General features: G+C 41.2%; 1 protein-coding gene across 2 annotated transcripts in view; it reads left to right on the top strand.

The window, feature by feature from the left end:
* Syt9 (synaptotagmin 9) overlaps positions 1-19,552 on the top strand; it is a 183,132-nt gene extending 163,580 nt beyond the window's left edge. Inside the window, exon 7 of one of the 2 annotated variants that reach the window (XR_007103948.1) lies at positions 16,836-19,552. Coding sequence is in view for 1 of the 2 variants with exons in the window: in XM_047517364.1 (XP_047373320.1) it covers positions 16,836-16,844 (9 nt within the window). In the remaining variant the exon portion in view is untranslated. The remainder of the gene's footprint in view (positions 1-16,835) is intronic. The other variant, XM_047517364.1, reaches the window with a different exon arrangement.
* The last annotated feature ends 1,490 nt before the right edge of the window (positions 19,553-21,042 follow it).

Here is a 21,042-nt window from a genome sequence, read left to right as displayed (position 1 = left end):
GGAATCCTGGCAGGACTTGGGTGGAATGGAAAACAGGGAGCAACAGAGTCCTTATGGACTGGAGGGGGGTGGCCAAGGTGTTACTGAGGGTAGCAGGGAGAAGGAGGCGAGGGTTGACTGGGAATTGGAGATGAAGAAACAAAGACTTTGAAGAGTGAAAGATACAACCCCACTGGAGGCGATAGAATGTGAGGGATTAAATTGCCTTCTTCTAGAACACTGAGATTTAGTCAAGTGAGTAGAAGATTTTAATACAGGATTAAGGATGTGGGAGAGGTAGATGATGGAGGATGGAGCGCACCAGAGAGGGCTGGAGACAGTGGAAAGAGAGCGCTGGTTTTGAGAAGGGGAAAGTACAGGACAGCATGTGAGTGGCACCAGGAGAGAAGAGATGATAGAGTGGACATGCAGGAAGCAAAGGGTGAGGTCTGACAGGTATGGTGTCCAGGAACAAAATCTGCCTCACCTAGGCACCATCCTGGGGTTGAGAAGATAAAGCCACCACCTTCCTCAGAGCAGCTGCTTTCCCAGGGTTGTTCGAGAGAGGACCCAGTCTGTCACTGTCCACCCCTTTATTCATCCATTGTCCAGTGTTCATGAGAATTGGGTCTCAGGTGCCCTTGTCTTCCTGCCACCATAAACCCTTACCTGACTCCCTGACCACCACCCCCTTTCCTGTCTAACCAGCCCATCCCTGGCCTGCTATCTTCCCAGAGTTGGCCCTTGCCTTCCTCACAAGCCACCATGTCTGTCTATAATATGATACTCAGATTAACAATAAAATAATGCCACATGCTATACAAGCCTCATCTGTTAACAAGTAAATGGTGTTGTCCACCCAGAACAAATGGAGGCTCAACTAATCCAACATCATCAGGCAAATAAGCGATAGAGCTAGCAGATTGAGGTTGATTTTAATATTTTTTCATTGTCATAAACCTCCTCCACACTCTCATCAAGGCCTTACACACATAACTTTAGACTTGGCCCTGGACGTTAGTGAGCTTTTCATTGCTATGACAAAAATACCCAACCAGGACAACTTAGAGGAGGAGAAGTTTATTTTGGCTCATACTTTCAGAGGTTCTGTCCATGATTGGCTGACTCCCTGATTGCTCAGGACCGAAGGTGAGGCAGAACATCATGGTGGAAGGGTGAGGAGGAGTCCTGACCCACTCGTGGCAACCTGGAAGCCCAGAGAGAGAGAGGAGGGGAAGGGGTTTCAGGGAAGAGGACCCACCTCTTCCAGCCAGGCCCCATTCACAATTACCACCCAGTTAGTCCATTCAAACCAGCATGGGCTGATTAGATCACAGCACCACCACACCTAGCTCACAAATGTACTTTTAAACGTCAAATTCTGATAAGACTCAATTTTAGTTGCATAGATTTAATTCCTCTGAAGCAGAACGTGATTTTGCCTAATTATTTTAGCTTGAAAAGCTCTGGAGTGAAAATGTTGGATTTTGCTTATGTAGCATTCCTTCTGTCTTCTTCTGATAAAAGAATCCCATTTTCATTGAGTACTCAGTGCACCTTCCCCCTCTGTTCATATAGGTAGAAGTAACCCCACAAAGATCCAGAAGTGTCTCTCTGGCCCCTCAGGCTTCAGCACATTGGGAATTGGTTCAGGGTTGGCACATGATTAAATTTACACCCAGGAATCTTGTTGGAACTATAAGGAGGAGTCACATTTCCACTGAACTTAGATCTGTAAGAATGTAAATGTGAAGTTGCTAGCTGTTATCTTCACATCAGCCCAGTGGAATCCAACCCCAAAATGGGGAAAAACAAAAAAACAGATTTGAGAAGTGGAAAGGGTGATAATGAGTTTTAAAGACATTGTCTGAACCTCTGGATTCAGCTATTCCTGAAGCTGTCTCTTGCAGTCCACTAGCATGGACCCCATGACAAACAGTAACAAATCTGACACATTTCCTGGTCAAAATCCCAACTCTAGCAGGAGAATGAGCTAGAAAATGGTCCTGCTAGAAAATTGTTCCACAAACACAAAAGCAGAGAAAAAATACACAAAATACACAGTTCTTAATTTGAAACTGCGAATGAGATGTGAAGGATCACTAAGCGAAAAAGACCTAACAACATTGCAGATTTAAAACACACAATTTTAGGAAACAAACTAAATAAGAAATCACAGTCAAATGTAAGAGAAATCAAAATGTGTTATGACTTGAAGCAGCTTACATCGAAAAAAATCTACCTGTAAGTACTGCCGCTTGATGCCGTGTTGGCCTCAAGATACCAGGTAATAATGTCCTTTCTGGCTGACAGGTAAGGACCACATCCCATGATAGCAGCAGGGCCAGTCGCCAGGCACCCTGGGAACCAACTCCTGGAGTGAAGGCCTTTCACTCTAGTTCTGTTCCCTGAAGTTTCTTCCCCACAGAAGGGCTGCCCTCTGGCCACCTACTGCTCAGGTTGGGCCCATCTCAAAGGCAGAAGGTTGAGATATTGCACCTGGGAAGGGCCCTCTTGCTGGCGGGGACTCTGCAGAGTCCTGAGGCTGTGCAGGGCATCACATGACGAGACAGATGGAGTGAGCCAGAGAGAATTGCTTTTATAACAGAGCCATTCCTAACAATAACCCATTCATCCATTGATCTGTTGATTCACTCATGTGAACAGAACCCTCATGACCCAGTCCCAGAGGCCTCACCTCTCAAATATCATTAACATATGACCTCAGGGATCAACTTTCCATATGAGTTTCAGTGAGGACATTCAAAACCGTGGAAGAGTCCTTTCATAGAGAACTGGTCCCTAGCACGGAGTATAAAGCCCATCCAGTGTAGCAACGGGAACCAAAAACTCAATTCAAACTGCTTTAAAGAGTAAAATAAATGCATTGTCTTATGCAAATCAAAAGATAAGAGGTGCATGTTAATCCAGAGGGTTTACAGTGTCTTTAGGACTGTGCCATAGGTCTCTGGCCTTCTCTTGGTTCTGTACTCTTCAGTATAAAAGCCCACAACACCTAAGCAACTATCACCAACAGTTAGGAAATTAAGGAAGTATGGATGGGAACTTGATGATGGGTGGATGAGACTAACAACATCTGAACTTAGTGATTCACCTTAAAATCACTAGAAATAGGACAACTGGACATGATACACCTCTTCCTTTGACATGGTGTAGCACCGCCTGTGAAATATTCTTCCAAAAAGTTTGAATTTCAGTTGAATCAAGCCTTTGGCTCCATCTACCAATTTATAGAATATATGGGAGAGAATACCAGCTATATTCAATGTGTAACTATTTGATTCTTTTTTTGTTTCTTTTAGTTATACAAGACAGTATAATGTATTTTGACATACATACATGGAATATAACTTCCCATTTTTGTGGTTGTACATGATGTGGAGTTTAATTGATCGTGTATTCATATATGAACAAAGGAAAGTTATGTCTGATTCATTCTACTGTCCTTCCTGTTTCCATCCCTTCTCCCTTCCCTTCATTCCCCTTTGTCTAATTCACTTATCTTCTATTCTTTCCTCCTCCCCCCACTTATTGTGTGTTAACATCTGCATATCAGAGAGAACATTTGACCTTTGATTTTTGGGATTGGCTTGTTTCACTTAGCATGATATTCTCCAGTTCCATCCATTTACCAGCAAATGCCATAATTTCATTCTTCTTTATGGCTGAGAAATATTCCATTGTGTATATGTACCACATTTTCTTTATCCATTCATCTATGTATTTGATTCTGTTTCAAACAAACTTACTGTTTAAAGATAGTTTTGAGACAGTTGGGGAAATGTGAACTTCAACAAGTATTAGATGGTGTTCAGGAGTCATTATTCATTTTGTTAGAGACAATAATGGATGATGGTTAGTACTTTAAAGTTTTTTTTTTCTGTTAGAGATGCATATGGATGATTAATAGATGAAATGATATAATGTCTTACATTTTTAAAAAATATTCTAGCATCAAGAAATAGTTAATTGACTATTGTTCAGCCTGTTAAGTGTGTTTATTTCACTCAGCTACATTCTGGTATTTAAGCTAATTCTGAGACCTCCTCCCAAACTAAGAAAAACATCTATTCTCTTTGGCCCATGTGAACTCCAGGTGAGAATTACATGTCTGCTGAACTATTACCTCCCAGTTAGGTGAAACTGATCCCAGAAGGTGCCCAAGAAGGAGGTCACCCAGTGCCTGCCATCTCTTCCTCAGGTAGTCTTTAGAAGCAGTTTCAGCAGCCCTTCAGTCATTTCCCTCTCATACTAAGCCACCCTCCTTGAGAAGGAGAACCCAGATTGGACTGTCTTTCCTTTTCAAAAACTTCCACCTTTGGCTATACCTCTTTGCTTCCTAAATCAATTTGCTATATTGCACTTTCCTCCTGGTCCTTCAGTACTCTAGAATACCTTTCCTCTATACTTTCTTACTACATAAATCCTATATAATCCTCAAGGTTCAGTTTAAATGTGCTTCCCCTATGAGGTGTCAATGAACCACACCCCACTGAGAACAAAGTATTCCCATAGTGCTTTGATTGTGATTCACATTGACCAATTACCACCTCTTGTTTTTCTTTTGTAGTTAATTAGGTCCATCAGTCTTAACTGTGAACCCCTTGAGGTGTGAGGTAGTGTTTGTCCCCATGGTGAAAGGAAAAGCAGGGGCTGTCAGTATGCACTCAACTGATGGATGTAGTTGCTTTAGGCTCACTGCTGACCTCAACTATAGATGGTGATTGAGCCTCTGCTCTACCGTGCCCAAGAGGGGATTAAGACAAGATGCAGTCTGCAAACAGCTCCTAAGAGTGGACAAAAGCAACCTGAGGAGAGACCAGATCCCCACACATGGTACCCCTCTCTCCAGTCAGGCAGATGAGAACCAGAGGACCTTGGAGTCTGGCCCTTAGCCAGAATATGTCCACCACCCTTAAGTGGTAATGGTGTTATCCTGAAGTCGAATTCACAGGTGAGCACACCTAACATCTGTTTTATTGTACACTAAAGTTTGGGACTTGGCATGCAAATATATGACCCCTCATTCATGATCTTTTTGACCTTTATATTTTTTACTTTTTTTTTTTTTTTTTTTTTTTTTTTTCCCCCCGAGAGCTTCTTTGGCCCTTTACAAAAAATTTAAGCACTTTGGGCCTGATTTGAAACTAACAATGTAGACTCTCAAGTGCTAAAGCCAACTATCCCTTTGCATCTTCACTCACCTGCATTTCCACAGGAGCAGGGTGAATGGGGTCACACAACCCTGGTTTCCTTGCTCTCGTGTGCTCTTCAATCCAGTCTCTACCTTGCTTCCAGGGCCCTAGTCCTGTAATACAAATCTGACCACTGTTGGTCCCTTACTTAAAAATCCTTCAATAATTGCCCTTTGTGCTGAATAAGATAAAGATGAGGTTCCCTTGGTGGTCCAGGCCCTCTGTGACCATGCTTCTGTCTCCTTTTTACACTGTACACTGGGGTCACTCCTAGTTGCTATTGGTTCACACAATGATTTCTATTCCCCACCACACCCTTGCTCCTGCTTTTAACTTATATTATTCTATCTACCTCTTTGTCTGTTCCAACTCCAGCTCCTCCTTTTTTTTTTTTTTTTTTGCCTTGGTGCTGGAGTTGAGCCCAGGGTCTCCAACATCTAGACAAGTACTCTACCACTGAGCTACAGCCCCAACCCCCAACTCATCTTTAAATATCTGATGAGTTTTCATCTTCAGGAAGAATTCTGAAGATCTTCTAATGAGAGTTCAATGTTTCTGGTCTGTGCTGTCTTCTAGCACCCTGTGCCTACCCCTAACATATTATTAGTGTTACTTGATATGAATGTGCACATGTCATCTCCAGTACATCCTCAAGAATGGAGATTGTTATTCATCATTGTATAACCAGTACCTATACAATGCCTGGCTCAGAGTCAGCATGAAATAAATTCTTATTAGCTGGAATTCCATGTCTTCTCTTATAACTTCTAAAATGATTCTGATTTTCTAAGATTCTGCATGTCAGTATTTCAAATCTATAAGCCTAGTGGTTCTATTGATGCATGAAAATAACTGAGCACTAGCTCTGAAAACCAAGAAAGTTCCATTTTCTTGGGGACTAAATGATGGTACATTCTTTCTGGCACGTATTTCTCCAAATCCCAGGCAATAACCATGGGAGAGTTAAAACAATGGCAGTCAAGGTCCCAGGCATTATTTCATATGAGATTTGCAGCAGCCTAGAGGCTCAAAAAGTTCTCATTAAGGTCTTTTTTTTTTTTAACAAAAGTTGTTTCTTTATATGTATATATATTTTTAGTTGACAATATATCTTATTTTATTTATTTATATGTGGTGCTGAGTATCGAAACCAGGGTTTCACGTGTTCCAGACAAGCACTCTACCACTGAGCCACAACTTCAGCCCCCGCAATAAGGTCTTTTTAAGAGACTTCTCTTATTTTAAAGACTCAGAATTCCTGCATGCTTGGAACCACCATGCTGGTGAACATACAGTCAGAGTATCTCAGCAACCTTTCAAGATGCAAGATGTTTACATCGTGTCATTGGTTACATTGTTGCAGTCTGTTCAAGTAAGAATCATTCAAATTTCCTTAAAAACAGTTACTTTACAGCTGGGTGCAATGACACTTTCTTGTAATCCCAATGACTTGGAAGACTGAAGCAATCAAATCACAAATTGGAGGCCAGCCTCAGCAACTTCGCGAGTCCCTATCTCAAAATAAAAAGTAAAATGGGATGGGATGCTTCAGTGGTAAGCATCCCTGAGTTCAAGCCCCAGTACCAAAAGAAATAAATAAAACCATCACTTTGCAGAAGAAAATGCTGGATTTTGAGTACTTATTTATTTAACAGCTATTGGTTGAATATCTACTGTGGTTACTGAAGATGAATTTGGGGTTGGGTAGACAAAAATCCTTGCCCCAGTGGAACTTGCTTTGTAGTGGGAGAAGCAGAAAATCAACATTGCAAATGAGTATACTGTGTAATATTGAAGAGAGTAAGCACAGTGAAAAATAAAATTGAACAAGTAAGGGACATCAGAAGCGTAGCACAGATTTTTGTTGAAGGGGGTTAGTTTCAATGGAGGTAATGGTAGGACTTGAGAGAATTGAAGCAGTTGAGCAACCACTTGAAGGAGATGGGAGCAAGCCATATGGGTTTGCAGACTCAAGGAGCATCCCAGTTAGAGGCCTTAAGGGAGTCAGTATAGGGAACAGTCAGGACAGCAATGTGAGGAACAGAGGGCAAGTGTGAGAGAGAAGCAAATGAGATCAGAAAAGTAACTGGTAGGTAGAGTTCAGGCTACATAGAACCTGGCAGATTTTTGTAAGCACTTTGGCTCTCTCTCTGAGATGAACAGGGAGCCATTACAGAATTTTCAAGAGAGAGGTACAAATCTAAGCTTATAACTCATCCTCCTATTGCCAGGTTGAGAACGGACTGTGAAAATGGGAATATCCATTAGGAGTTTGCGGCTGTAATGGAGATGGAAATGATAGATACTTGGACCACTGTAAAAGCAAGGAAAGTAGTGAGCCATGGTTTCAGTCTGAGTATGTTTTCAAGGGAAACCCAACAGGATCTCCAGGTATGAGAGAGAGAAGTAAAGGATTTTTTCAAAATTTGGGGCCTGAGCAATGAGAAGAATGGAGTTGACAGGAAGTGAGCTGGGGAAGTCTGTGAGTAGAGCACCTGTGTGGGACAGGGGGCAGTTGGACCTGCTGTTTGAAGCATCTATGGGATAATATCCACACAAAATCAAGTAGCGATCAGATGCAGGGATCTGGATTTCCAGAGCAAGGTCAGACTGTTGTAAAGGTGGTTGAGATGTAAATGAAGACTAGAAGATATCCAAAGACCAATAAGGGCATATTCCAACATTAGATTCCAATGTTAGAGAAAATAACAAATTCCAAGAAAGTCACTGATGTAGTAAGAAAATCAAGAGAGTATTCTATACATGAAGGCAAAATAAGAATTTTTTTCCAGTAAGAAGGAACGGCCAGATGTGTCAAATAAGATAAGGATTGAGAATCGACATTGCGTTTATAGATATGCTGGATATTGGTGACAGTGGGATTCTGGGTTGAATAGTGTCCTCCCCCAAAATTCATGTCTATCCAGAACCTCAGAATGGGACCTTATTTGGGAATAAAGCCTTTGCAGATATATTTAGTTAAGATAAGGTCAGACTGGATGTGGGTGGGTCATAATCCATTAACAAATGTCCTTGTAAGAAGGCTATCTGAAGACGCCAGGGACCCATAAGAACACCTCATGACAACAGAGGCAGGAATTGGAAAGATGCAGCAGCAAGCTAAGGATGGTTGGCAACTTCTAGAAGCTAGGAAAGGCAAGGAAGTTTTCTTCTCTGGAAGCTTCACAGGGAGCATGGCCCCACCGATACCTTAATTTCAGATGTCTAGGCTCCAGAACTGAAAGAATAAGCTTCTGTCATTTTAAGCCATCTAGTTTGTGGTACTTTGTTATGGCAGCACTAAGACACTTGGTAAAGCAATCATTTAACATCTCTGTACCTTGATTTATCCCATCTATAAAACGGGGATAATAGCAGTACCTACTTCAGGAAGTTGTGGTGAAGAGTAAATTAATATTTGTCATATTCTTAGAACACATATGTAACCAATGGTATATAATGTTGAATGTTACAATGATCATAAATCTAATCATTTTGTTTTGAAATTAAAATACTCATTTTTACTTGTTCTTTGCTTCTCATTTAACTCATTGACTTATTAACAGGTTAAATTTTCCTAAACTTCTAAAATAAGGACCTCATACTTAATCAAATTCTCTTAAACATTTTAAAATAAAGAAAAAAGATATCATAAATCTAGCAAATAAAATTGACCTAATTATTTAAGCACAGTTTAAGCATCGGTTAGCTAAATTTCCTTCAACATTTCAAATTAAAATCACAGACTTAAGATCTGATTATATCAAATACTTCAAGCATAAAACACAGTAGGTATTAAATTTTTCTCAAGCCTTTGTCAACTCTCACAATGCTAAATAATGAAACCATATATATTTTGATTAAATTATCTTAGGCATTTCAACATCTTAAAAATCAACTTTATTAATTTAGTATTATATATTTTCCTAAGCATTTAAATGTTGACTATAAATTTAACTAGTTAAGGGCTGGGGTTGTAGCTCAGTGGTAGAGCACTTGCCTCACATGTGTGAGGCACTGAGTTCAGTCCTCAACACCACATAAATAAATAAGACAAAGATTTTGTGTCCATCTACAACTTAAAAAAATAATAAATAAAAATAAATAAATTCAGCTAGTGAAGTCCTAAAAATATCCATTAAAATAATAAATTTAGTAATTTTTTCATATATCATATTTTAAGCATTTAGTTTAAAAACATAAAACAGGACTATAAAATGTGCTCTGCACCTGAATAAATATAGCTTGCACAAAAGCATCATTACTTCATCATTTATAAATCTTATTTGACATACCTTTCTGGTGTAGTGAAGTTCTTTTTCCAAGTAATAGAAAGAGAATTATCAGTTCAGGTCCTCGATAGCAATTGAGATAGCAGATGGGCATTCAGTGACGTGAGTTCCAACTTGCAGAGGTAACATAGCTATACCAACATGGGACAGGATATGGGTTTCCTCTCAGGGGAATCATACTGAAGCAGTGAATTAACAAGGCAAGTCCCTCTTAATTAGCTTCTGTTTCCTGAATTGTCATTAGGAGATAATCCTAGGCTTTTAAAATGGAGTTTCATTTCAGAATTCAGTGTATCACATACACCCTAGGGATCTTTCAACTTTCACTCCTACCCATTTTTTATCATATATTTTTTTCTTATTCACTCATTTGAGTAGATAGAATTATGCACACACACCCCAACATAACAGTTACACTCAGAGATCACAAATGAGACTTCATTTTACTCTGCTTTCTCATTCCTGATTCTATAGTCTTCTGTTGATCCTGTGAGCTCTTCAAGAGTAAGGTTTGACTGGGGATGGGGGTGTGGCACACACCTGTAATTTCAGCTACTCCAGAGACCCATGGATCAAGAGTTCAAGCCCAGACCAAGTAACATAGCAAGACTTCATTTAAAAAAAAAAAAGAGCAGGGTGTGCATTGATCATCTTTGTATTCCTACTGCTCAACGTAAATGACCCCAGTGCTGAATGAACATTCGTTGAAAGCATTAATAAATAAATGTAATGAATACAAATTTGGAGTAAGGAATTCCGAATACCCACCACTTGACTTCATTGGGTAGAATAATTTTTGTCTTGTGTAGCAATTCCTTAACTTGCCCCTTAATCTGAAACAATATGACAGTGTTATTCTTGCCTTCTGTTGATGACTCTACAGGAGCCCTTGCTCCTCAGATTGTTGCCAGTGAATTCTTCTTGGTAAATAACAATGTACCTGGCACACATGCCACCATCTTCCACCTCTCTCCTCAACATCAAGTTGACGGTGGATCTCAACACATTTTTCTACAGTCTGGACTTTCAAAATTCTTTTCTAGACTGAGACTCCCTTCTAGAAAGGTGCTTTAGTGGGTGGAATTGGTATGCAAAGCACCATGATTTACCATCCTGGCATAATACTTAGGAGTGCACATTTGGATACATAAAGGCATGGTGGTGAATTCTGGCTCTGCCATTTGCCACCTTTATTATTTGGCCTTTCTCAAACTAGGTTACCTCATCTGAAAATGTATAATTATAATATTGTTATGGTTTATATATGAGGTGTCCCCCAAAAGCTCACATGTGAGACAATGCAGGAAAGTTTAAAGGGGAAGTGATTGGGTCATGAGAGCCTTAACCTAATCAATGTGTTAATCCCTCCAATAGGGTTTAACTGGGTGATAACTCTGGGCAGGTAGGAAGTAACTGGAGAAAGTAGGTCCCTGGGGGCAGGTCACTGGGATTTACATTTTGTCCTTGTTGAGCAGAGCTCTTTGTGCTTCATGGTGGTGGTGTCCTCAGCTACTTTCCTCCACCATGCTCTTCCACCATGATGTTCTGCCCCACCTCGAGCCCTGAGGAATGGAATTGGCTATTTATGGACTGAGACCTCTGAAACTGTAAGCCCCCAAATAAACTTTTCCTCCTCTAATGGTTCTTGTCATGTCCTTTGGTCACAGCATTAAAAAAACTGACAAAACAAATATCTATCAGGAGGCTTGAGATAAAGAATTAAATGAGATAAGGTATGCAAAGCTCTTAGGATAGAACTAGGTGCTTAAGCTCTCAGTTCATAGTAGTTATTAGACAAATGGACTCTCGTTCTCCATGCTATCATCCCAGTCTTCTGACTAGCAGTATGGTTATATTCACATTCTTTCTTTCATATACCAGTTCTTAAACAGGAAAAAGGGAGTGAATGCCCTCTTTGAAAGGAAGGAGCTAATCAAATCCTAAGTGGTCAGAACATGATGTTTCTTCACATACATATTGGTAAAGCTGTGCTAAGCAACAAATAGTCAACAAAATCCTGAGATTTTGTGCTTTTTAAATAAAAATTTCAAATACAAGTAGTGAGTATATATAAGATTAAATCATCTAATAAGAGCCACTACAATTTTTGGCAAGCTTCTTATTTCAAATCCCTTAGATGTTTCCTGCAATCAAAACCCATTTTCAGATTCTCAGGGTGATATTATCTAATGCTCCACTCAGTCTTTTCCTTTTCTTAATTTGAGGTCAGTTTCAATGGCCTGTCTCACATCAGCTGTCATTTTTGTGATTGAAATGTCATTGTACATTACAGTTTTCATTGGGACAGTTCTCATCTTTGGTTTCAATTCAATTTAATTCAAATTAGATCATTGTGTCTCAGAACAATTGAATTCACTTAAAATCCGCTCTGTTCAGATAGGATTGTAACCACTACTTCCTGTTGCTGCTATTGAAGTTCCTGGTACCTTCTAAACCTGTAGAGACCCTACCTGGGAGGGTGCTGGGTCTGACAACAAGGACAGTGCTGCTGTGACCAATGCAGTAGGCCTGGAGCCAGCCCTGGAACCAGCTAGGCCAACATTAGGGCCGTCATGTTTAAACCTCTGTGGCTCACTCTGGTGTTGATGCCACAGTCTCCACCTCCACTCCCATCAAATCCCATGGGTCAATGCTGTTCTTAAAATATTTCACTATATAATCATTGCAGATTTTACACCAAATTTTTTTTTTTTTTTTGCAAAAAAGTGGAGTGTGGTTTTCTCTGCTTTCTGATCATCATGTAAGCTGCTTCCCTCTGCCACTCTTATGCCATGATGTTCTGCCTCACCTCGAGCACCCCAGGAATGGAGCCAGGTGTCTATGGATTGAGACCTCTGAAACTGAAACCAATTGAATGACCAGTCCCAAGCTCAGACAGCCTCCACTGTGCACTTCTTTCACCCCCTGCCTCAGTAGCAAGTTGCCTTACCTGAGGTCTGCTGTTCTCAGAGCAGCTCACACCTAAGGACTGACAAAGGCTGGGGTGTAAATGCTTAGCCATTTCAACTCAAAGTAGGACACGGTAATGGGCAGTACTCACTTGAGATTTTGTCAAGTGTGTACCACTGCCCAGCATCTGCTTTTGGAGAGCTCAATCTCCAATGAATAAATACTGGATGAATCACTCATACTTAAATTTGAGCAAAAGAAGCCAGATACAAAAGGGATTCTGCTGCGCTCTTCAGAGTAAATCATCCTACATAGACCTGGACGTGAATGTAACTCTTCATGGTCCACACAAGCCCATCTACCCCAGGAGTTGCATTTCTGAGCTGGTTGGCTCTCATAGTCCGGTCATCCAGACCATGAAGTCAGAATATCTTCTACCACCTGGTGACAGTTTACCCAAATTCCAAGATTGCACTTCTTGTATATTTCATAAATAACTTTATCCACGCAGCCCTCAATCTACATTCTAAAACACATGGCCAAACTCAAAATACTTCGTTTGGGAAGTACATTTCTAGATTTTTAGGCATCCATTCAGATCCTTTCTTTATTATCCTGAACACAGTAAATTATTATCAAATGAACATTCCTTTGGTGTTTTCACTATTGGAATATACCAATCTTAATTTCCCATTATTCCTAATTATACAACGTGTGCTCCAGCAAAATTATCTTCTCACTCCTTCTCACACAACGCCTGTATTTCTTTCCCCAGCTTGGAACATCCATTCCCATACCGCAAAGTGGAACATTCCTTTTCGTTTGGAGGGTCATGCTTTTTCTTCCTATGTCTCCTACAGCAATTTATTGAAACGCCATTCTCATGGGTACATAACACTGTGCAACCACTTATACACTTCATTCCACTCCTAGGGAGTCACAAAGCATGCTGTACGCCCACTACTGCTGTAAGAAATTATTTTAAGAATTCAAAAAGAATACACCATTTTGGTAAATTCATGTAAGAGTCAGTTTTGGGTCAGCATTAGTCTCTGGAGTCAGACTACCTGTGTCAATCCCAGATCTACAAGTAACTAGCTCTGTGATCTTTAAAATGACATAGAAGTGACTGAAACCAGAGAATATGAAAGGCAAGGCATTGTGTAGCCTAACCTGTCTAGCTTTGGATTTTCTCAATGTGAGTAGCTCGAACTTTAATCCTTATAAATGTTTAATACATACTTTTAGATAAGTTAATAAAATTGTCTTTTTCTGTAAAATTAATAATACAAGGAAATAAAGAATAATCCTTGCATACAAAAAAGTGGAGTGTACCAATATTACTTAAATATCATTAATTATTAAACTGCCATGGTGCAAAATTAGGATGCATGGAAGACTCATTAAAATTGAATAATCCAGCCAGGTATGGTGGCACATACCTGTAATCCCAGTATCTCAGGATTCAGATTCAAATCCAGCCTCAGCAATTTAGCAAGACCCTAAGCAACTCAGTGAGACCCAGTCTCAAAATAAAATATTTTTAAAAAAGGACATCCCCAGTCCTTTTTATTTTTGTGTTGATACAGGCTCTTGCTAAGTCGCTGAGGATCTTGCTAAATTATTGAGCCTGGCCTTGAACTTACAATCCTTCTGCCTCAGCCTCCCAGGTAGCCAGGATTTTAGGTGTGTGCCACCACGCCCAACTTGGTTTCCTCATCTGATGTGCCAGCCCTAGAACCACTCAAATAAATGTGTTTTCTATTAGTATTGCAGCACTCTAAACAAATCAAACAAGACAGCAGAAATATACTGACAATATATGTGCACTGAAAATTCTAGGTTTGCAGTTCACAGTGTACAAGAAGACAAATGTGCATCCATATGCCACTCACCATACATTGCTACTCTGTTTACCTTTTAAGCAGCATGAGGAATAGAATTATGCCATGTGGCAATTATATGATGGAAGATTATAAAACCATTTTGGACTGAAAAAGCAGAATGCCATGATTATGCAGTGAAATATGGCAACTATAGGAAAATCTTTCCTCATATCTTGTCTTCAGAAATCTTAGAAAGAGCTTATTATGTCTAGGAGTTGGAAAGATGTTGGAATGTTAGCATTGTTTGGTTAAATTTTTCCAGTCTTTCTTTGTCCCAAAAGACAGACAAAGGGATTGGATGACAGCATCATTCATGCCTTCCTTGACTGCCCTTCAGACAACTGAACTCCTTTTTCAGACCTGACTTGTACGCCTTATTTTGCCTAGAATAAGTTTGTTCCCAAGAAGCTTCCTTTGTTAAGACTTCTGGTAGAGAGGACCCACCACCACTCCAAGATGTATCCATACTTCTTTATTCCGTCACCTCATAGGCTTAGTCCCTGAACACAAGGATTCTGGGACCTTAGTGGCACTGTCAAGAGGAGGAAAATAAAGGATGCTGGGCCCAGACAGGAACTGAGTTCAGAAAATGCATCCAGCTGAAGGACTTCACCTGAAAAGGGGAAGGCCAACAGGCCACTCACAGTTTTTCCAGAGGATATTCTTGATTCTGGCTAATTGAATGCACAAGGAAATTTGCCAGATAAGTAAAATACTGCCATAGAGATCTGGTCAGAGCTATGTTCTGATTTGGCCATCAACTGCATGACCTCCGCTGATGGTATCCCTGGGTATGAGAAGTGGTAAAAATTGGCTGCAGCGATAGCCCAGCCCACTAAGCAGACTTTCGGCAAAGCCATTAACAAACCAAGTGCCCTGTAAGACTGGGTACCTTGGGAGCAGTCCAAAAAGACTGCTGAAAAGAACAGGCAAAGCTAAGGTCATAACAGGGAATAAAGAGATTTTACATAGAATCAAGGGGTCAAATGAGATACACATGCAGGTTACCAACCAAAGAATCTCGAGAAACTGAATGAGAAGCTAGGAAGCTATATGAGGGATGTAACACCTGCTATGTGCTACTGGCTTGGACCTTCAAGGCAGATTGCATGTCTAGAAAGACAAAGCAGACAAAGCAGTTTTAATGCTTCAGATGTGGAGACTGGTATACACCCTGTTTAGGAGTGATATAATTGCTAAAGCTTGGACTTCAGAATTAGAAGTCTTGGGTTTATATCCAAGGTCTGACATTTACTTATGATGTGACTTCATGTAAATTAATCTCCCTACATCTCTGTATCTTCCAGTAAAGAACCTCACAGGGTTCTTTTAAGGATTTGTAAAGTTCATATCCTAGTGCCTGGCACACAGTGGGTACTCAAAAATGAAGGAATGGTGCACACAGCCCATTGGGCTAATCACAGCACAGCAAATTCCAGACTTCATTCATTGATGGGACTGATGCTGTTCACACTTTGTCTTCACTAATGAGACTCAGGCACCAGTAAACAGGCCTTCAAAGATGGGTTTCACAGCTGGGCAAGGGGTTATGGGACCCAGGGCCAATGCGAGAGGTAGGTTGGAAAATAGTCCTTTGGAGGGCACTGTAGAGTCGCACCCTTAATGAGTTTAAGTCCAATATTAAAAAAAATCCATTCATATTTTCCTGCTATACTCAGAATCAAATACACCTTTTCTCACCGATGTATGTGTGTGTATACACACTCATACAAACACTTTAAATCCAAGGACACAGTCAAGCATGGCCTTCCCTCTATAGTGTACACTCTGGCTTTTATTATTTTCCTTAAGTTATAGTCTTACATGTGAACCTTTGATCTCTGAAATGCAATCCATATATTTCAGTTTGGGACTATTTGCTGCTCTCCCATAGTTTGTGAGTAATCTTTTTATTACTATATCCATGGAAATTTGGTTTTCTTTGTCTCTATGACTGCAGAATTAACACCCTTAATCTGTACTAGAAGATACCCTGAGTTGAATTTTAGTCAAATACTGAACTTAGTGTGCAAAACAAGAGATCGTGCTTATCCAAGTCTGGGGCTCCATTAAGAAAGCCCACCCCTGACAGCTGGAAAACAAGGAGTGGATGTTGCAATATTACACCAGTCTAACTCCCTTCCTCCAGTTCAGCCTTGCTTGCTGCCATTCCACTCCTCACAGACGGTGAAGTCACTTAAATCCTGACGAGCCCTCCAGTGCACAAGGCCCTCCATGCTTTTGCCTGGGCTCTCTTCTCTGCCCAAAGTTCTTGCCCCCTTCTCCTGATGGACTCTCTGTTCAACCTAAATGGCAAGACTTACCCTTCAGAATCCTCCCAGTAGACCTCCTCAGGCCCCTCAAGACTCCTGCAGCAGTTGATGTTCACCTCTGTTATTCACTTCTTCCTCTGAGTGCTTTGAAATCAGGGCAATTATCTTACTCGTGGTTTGTATTCCCAGCATCCCTCACAGTGCCTGGCACTTGTTTGGTACACATTAAAAATGTACAATTGAAAACCAAATCACTCTTTTTGTTTCTTCTTCCTACAGAAACGATGACTATGAATAAGAGAACGGCTTATGCCAAGGACACAGTAGGACAACCATCTAACAAAGATCTTAAGTAACTTTTTCCATCCAGCAACACCCGGATGACTCCAGTGACCAAATGCTCAGCTGTAACCACAGCAATAACTGGCCATCTTTCCTAATTGGATTTGGTGGACCTGAATGGTCCAGCCACTTTCTTCGGGTGGTCCCTGGTGATGAACTGTAGGGGAAGCTCATCTCTCATTACCAAGAACCAAGACTGGACTATGGAAGAAAGCAAGTGACATAGAGTCCCAAGAGTACCAGGACTCTTAGTGATTGACATAAGGCCCTTGGTGATGGGAACATAGCACCTGCTATGGCAATGGTCACTCCGACATGAAGTTATTTGCTTGAATGCCCTGGAAGGATAAAATATTTTAAAAATATATCCAGGTGCTAGCAGCAGATCTCAATTCAAATTTAACTACCTACCTTAGCTAACAACTGTCTTCAGATAATAATTTCACCCCAAGAAGTGCTCTAGTCTTGCAAAGAATAAGCCCTCAGAGAATATAGGACAAGCAGGGCATTCCCCTGGAGAAAATCTAGTGTAAAGAGGGTTAGTTCATAGAAAATTCACTGCCCCTCCCATGTACAAGGAAGACTACCGGTTGATCATGGCCTTCTTTTATGCCAAAACTGGATTCTGAGTTTTGAGATTCTATAACATTATTTTTAAATAACCAAGTCACTTCCTTTCAGTTGGTCAGTTTTAATTGTCATCCCTGTTAGAGAGGCATACCTCTCAGTGGCATATGCATTCTGAAATATCCTTTCCCAGGCACATTTGTCCACTGAAGGAACAGCCTCAGTAATAGGTAGAGCATTGTGTGAGATGAGATTATGGAGACCACACAGCAGTTCCCTGGGGGAAGGCACAGCTTTGGTGCCTCCTTGGCCTGAGTGCCTTCTGGGGTATCTCCATATGCAGCAGTTCAGAGTCTAGCCTTGAACAGCCACAGACAGAAGTTTTCTTCTCACTTCAGCACATATCACTTCCATAGCACTGGGGAATGGAAATGCCTACAAGAGTGAAGGTCAAGGGCTCTCCCCGGGTAACTCTTCCATTACTCAGCTTCCCTTTTGCCAATCTGCTACCAGCTATGCGCCTCATCCTCATTGCTTCCACCTCCACAGAAATGAAACCAAAGGCCTCAGCATACCCCGGCAGGACCAGGGGGCTGTTACCTAGTGGTCCTCTCTCTCCCATTATGGGTTCAAGGCACCCTAACCATGCATTTGCACCATGACTCCAAGATAACATCTCCTTTTTCATACAGTCTCTTTGCAGTAGAGTCCAGAATTGGATTGTAGTTTACCTTACTGGAAAACATATTATCTTCATTTCAGTTAACATTTTGATGTGGAACTAAATTAGCAGAAGCAGGATCATTGTGTATCCTCAGAAAGTTCTTGCTACTTTGGCGGCCTGGTACAAGATGTCAGATGTATCCTGATGTCAGATCAAAAACTGGTGGAGGCCTATGGTGTGTGAGGCAATGTTATTATACTCAAGCTTCACACATTCCCCAACCTGCCTAATCCATTTCCATCTCATTATCTTTCAACCTTAGGATTTGGAGAGAATCCCAGTTCTGCCCGTGTCTGAAGACATGAGAAAAATTCAGCTCTCTTTGCCCAAGGTTCTCCTCAGCTCATCCCTCCCCATTCAGACAACTTCCACCATAGCAGTGTTTAGAACCAAAGCATGAAGGGTTAGTGCCAGCAGGAGAGTGAGCAGAAATATTGTCACTAGATCCAGGCAGAAGAACCCAGAAGTATGATCCCAAAGAAATCAGACTGGTTCCAATAGCTGTCAGCAGTCATTCCATTCAACTTTAGCCTGTCCCTGGCAATGGAAGCCTGGGTTGGAGAGCCAGCTGTGCCTATTGTTTCCACCTCAGCATCTTCCTGCCCAGAGCTAGCAGCCCTGGGGTCCTAATGAGTATGCTATTGGCCTGTTGGTATGAAACACGGTGACTTTGTAGGGGCAGTCAGGCAAATATGACTACCCACATGGTAGGCAGGCAACTTTGTGTCTGGAAAGCTCTGCCCGGCTAGTACAGCTGTGGCCAGAGGCTGGTTATAAATTTGAACTCCTCAACCCATTTGCAACTCTGCCTCTGTTCTCTTGCACTCTGTTTGGTTGCCCTTTAGTTTCCTAGTAAATGTTCCTTTTGAAAAACTCAAAACTTGTCTCATTGAACTTGGGAGGAGGGAATTCTTCAGTATCTTTTCCAGAATAGAGAAGGATAGTAAATACCTTGAGAGAAAAAAAGTGAAAATAGCACTGGAAAGAGAAACAACAGATCATATCTCAGGAAGGGACATTTGGAAGGGTTGGTGCCAGAAGAAAGGAAGAAACCAGTTGCCCTCTCACCTTCCTGGCACGAAGTCCCAGCCCTTTCCTCTCACTGTCTTCGTCTTCAAGGAGACCTGCCCTGGATGTGTGTTGTTGCCAGAGCCCCTTCCTGGCCAGTGAATTGCACACATTGAGCATGTACATGGCAGGGAGAGGTGTCAGGGAGGGGAAAGGAGTGGTTCTACAACGTGGATCTTTTCAAATTTCTCTAACAGTCATGAACCCGGATTTAGTCCTTGTAGCCATCAATAAACCTATATTTCATATGAAAAGAAGAAAGTCATTCCACTTAAGGAGACTCACAAAAAGATAGATATGGAAAGTGATTTGGTATTTTCATGATTATCCTGTCCTATGATGGTGGGTGTTCTAATTATTGCTACATAACAAAACACTACCAAATGTAGTGGTGTAAGTAGAAATACATGCTCTCTTGGGATTATGTGGGTTATCTGGACTTAGGTGATGCCCTCTTTTGGACTCTCATGGTTGCTGTCAGTTGGCAACTGGCGCTGGCATCGCCTGAATGTAGGACTGGGCGGAATGTCATGTCTGGCTTCCCATCCGGTATGAATAGAACAGCAGAATTCTTTTTTAAATACTTTTTTAGTTGTTGATGGACCTTTATTTTATTTATTGATTTATTTATATGTGATGCTGAGACTAGAACCCAGTGCCTCATGCATGCTAGGCAAGCACTCTACCACTCAGCCACAACCTCAGCCCTACAGCAGAATTCTTAGGCATCTCTCTCCACATGGTGATTTTGGGCTTCCTCACAACATGGATGTCTCAAGATAGTTAAACTTCTTACAAAATGGCCTACTTCCCTCCCTACCCACCGAGCTAGCTTTGTGAGAGAGTCAGATTTTTTTTTTTTTTTTTTTTTTTTTTTTTTTTTTGGTGGGGATTGGGTATTGAACCCAGGAGATGCATAACCATCCCCAGCACTTTTAATTTTTTATTTTAAGATGGAATCTTGCTAAGTTGCTTAGGGCCTCACTAAATCTTGCTTTGACCTTGCAATCCTCCTGCCTCAGCCTCCCCCAGCTGTTGGAATCACAGGCATGTGCCACTGTGGCTAGACTCTTTTAAATAACTTCTAAAGCAACACAGGATCATTCTGCCACATACTGTGGTCAAGAATAAGTCATAGGACAAACCCAGACTTAAGGGTAAGGGACTACGCAAGAGTGGAATACTGGGAAAGTGTGGCTCATCAGGGCCATCTTTGGAGACACTGGGGATGGGAGGGGTGGCGGGGACGTTAATAAGTCAAAGGACTTTCTAGAGAGCTGTCACTCTTAAAAGCACACACAATGCTGGACATGCATGCTGAATGGGGAGTAATAAAGGGGGGAGGAAGGAAAAGGGTTATCCATGGAGAGTTAAAAAGTATAAAGAAAAGCAACCAGTTATAAGTGAAGCAGCATGACAGACATCACAGGAAACCCTGGAGGAGAAAAATCATCATTACTGTAATCAAAATGCAAAAGTTTGAATTAGCTGCATTTCCCTGCCTTTCATCTCTGAGCCAAAGTAAAGGGTGCAAACAGGACTTCCCCATACTTGAGACTAATCTTAGAGATAAAAATGCTAAATAGACATTGTCTGTCCCTTTTGTGAGAACTTCACAAAGAATTATTGCAACTAGTTAAGGCGGAGTGTGGGGGTTTGCCAAATCTGATCTCAACTTAACTTGTTGCCAGCTGCCCCCTTAATGTCGCCACATCGCCAGTGCTTGCATGGTGCCTTCTCCTGTCTGCCCCTCCCTCTCCCTTAGTAGCCCTGCCTAATAAAATG

Source organism: Sciurus carolinensis, chromosome 11 (genome assembly GCF_902686445.1).
Source record: "Sciurus carolinensis chromosome 11, mSciCar1.2, whole genome shotgun sequence".
Classification (NCBI taxonomy): domain Eukaryota; kingdom Metazoa; phylum Chordata; class Mammalia; order Rodentia; family Sciuridae; genus Sciurus; species Sciurus carolinensis.
Note: the sequence above shows the minus strand (reverse complement) of the source record. Positions and strands in the feature narration are given on the sequence as shown.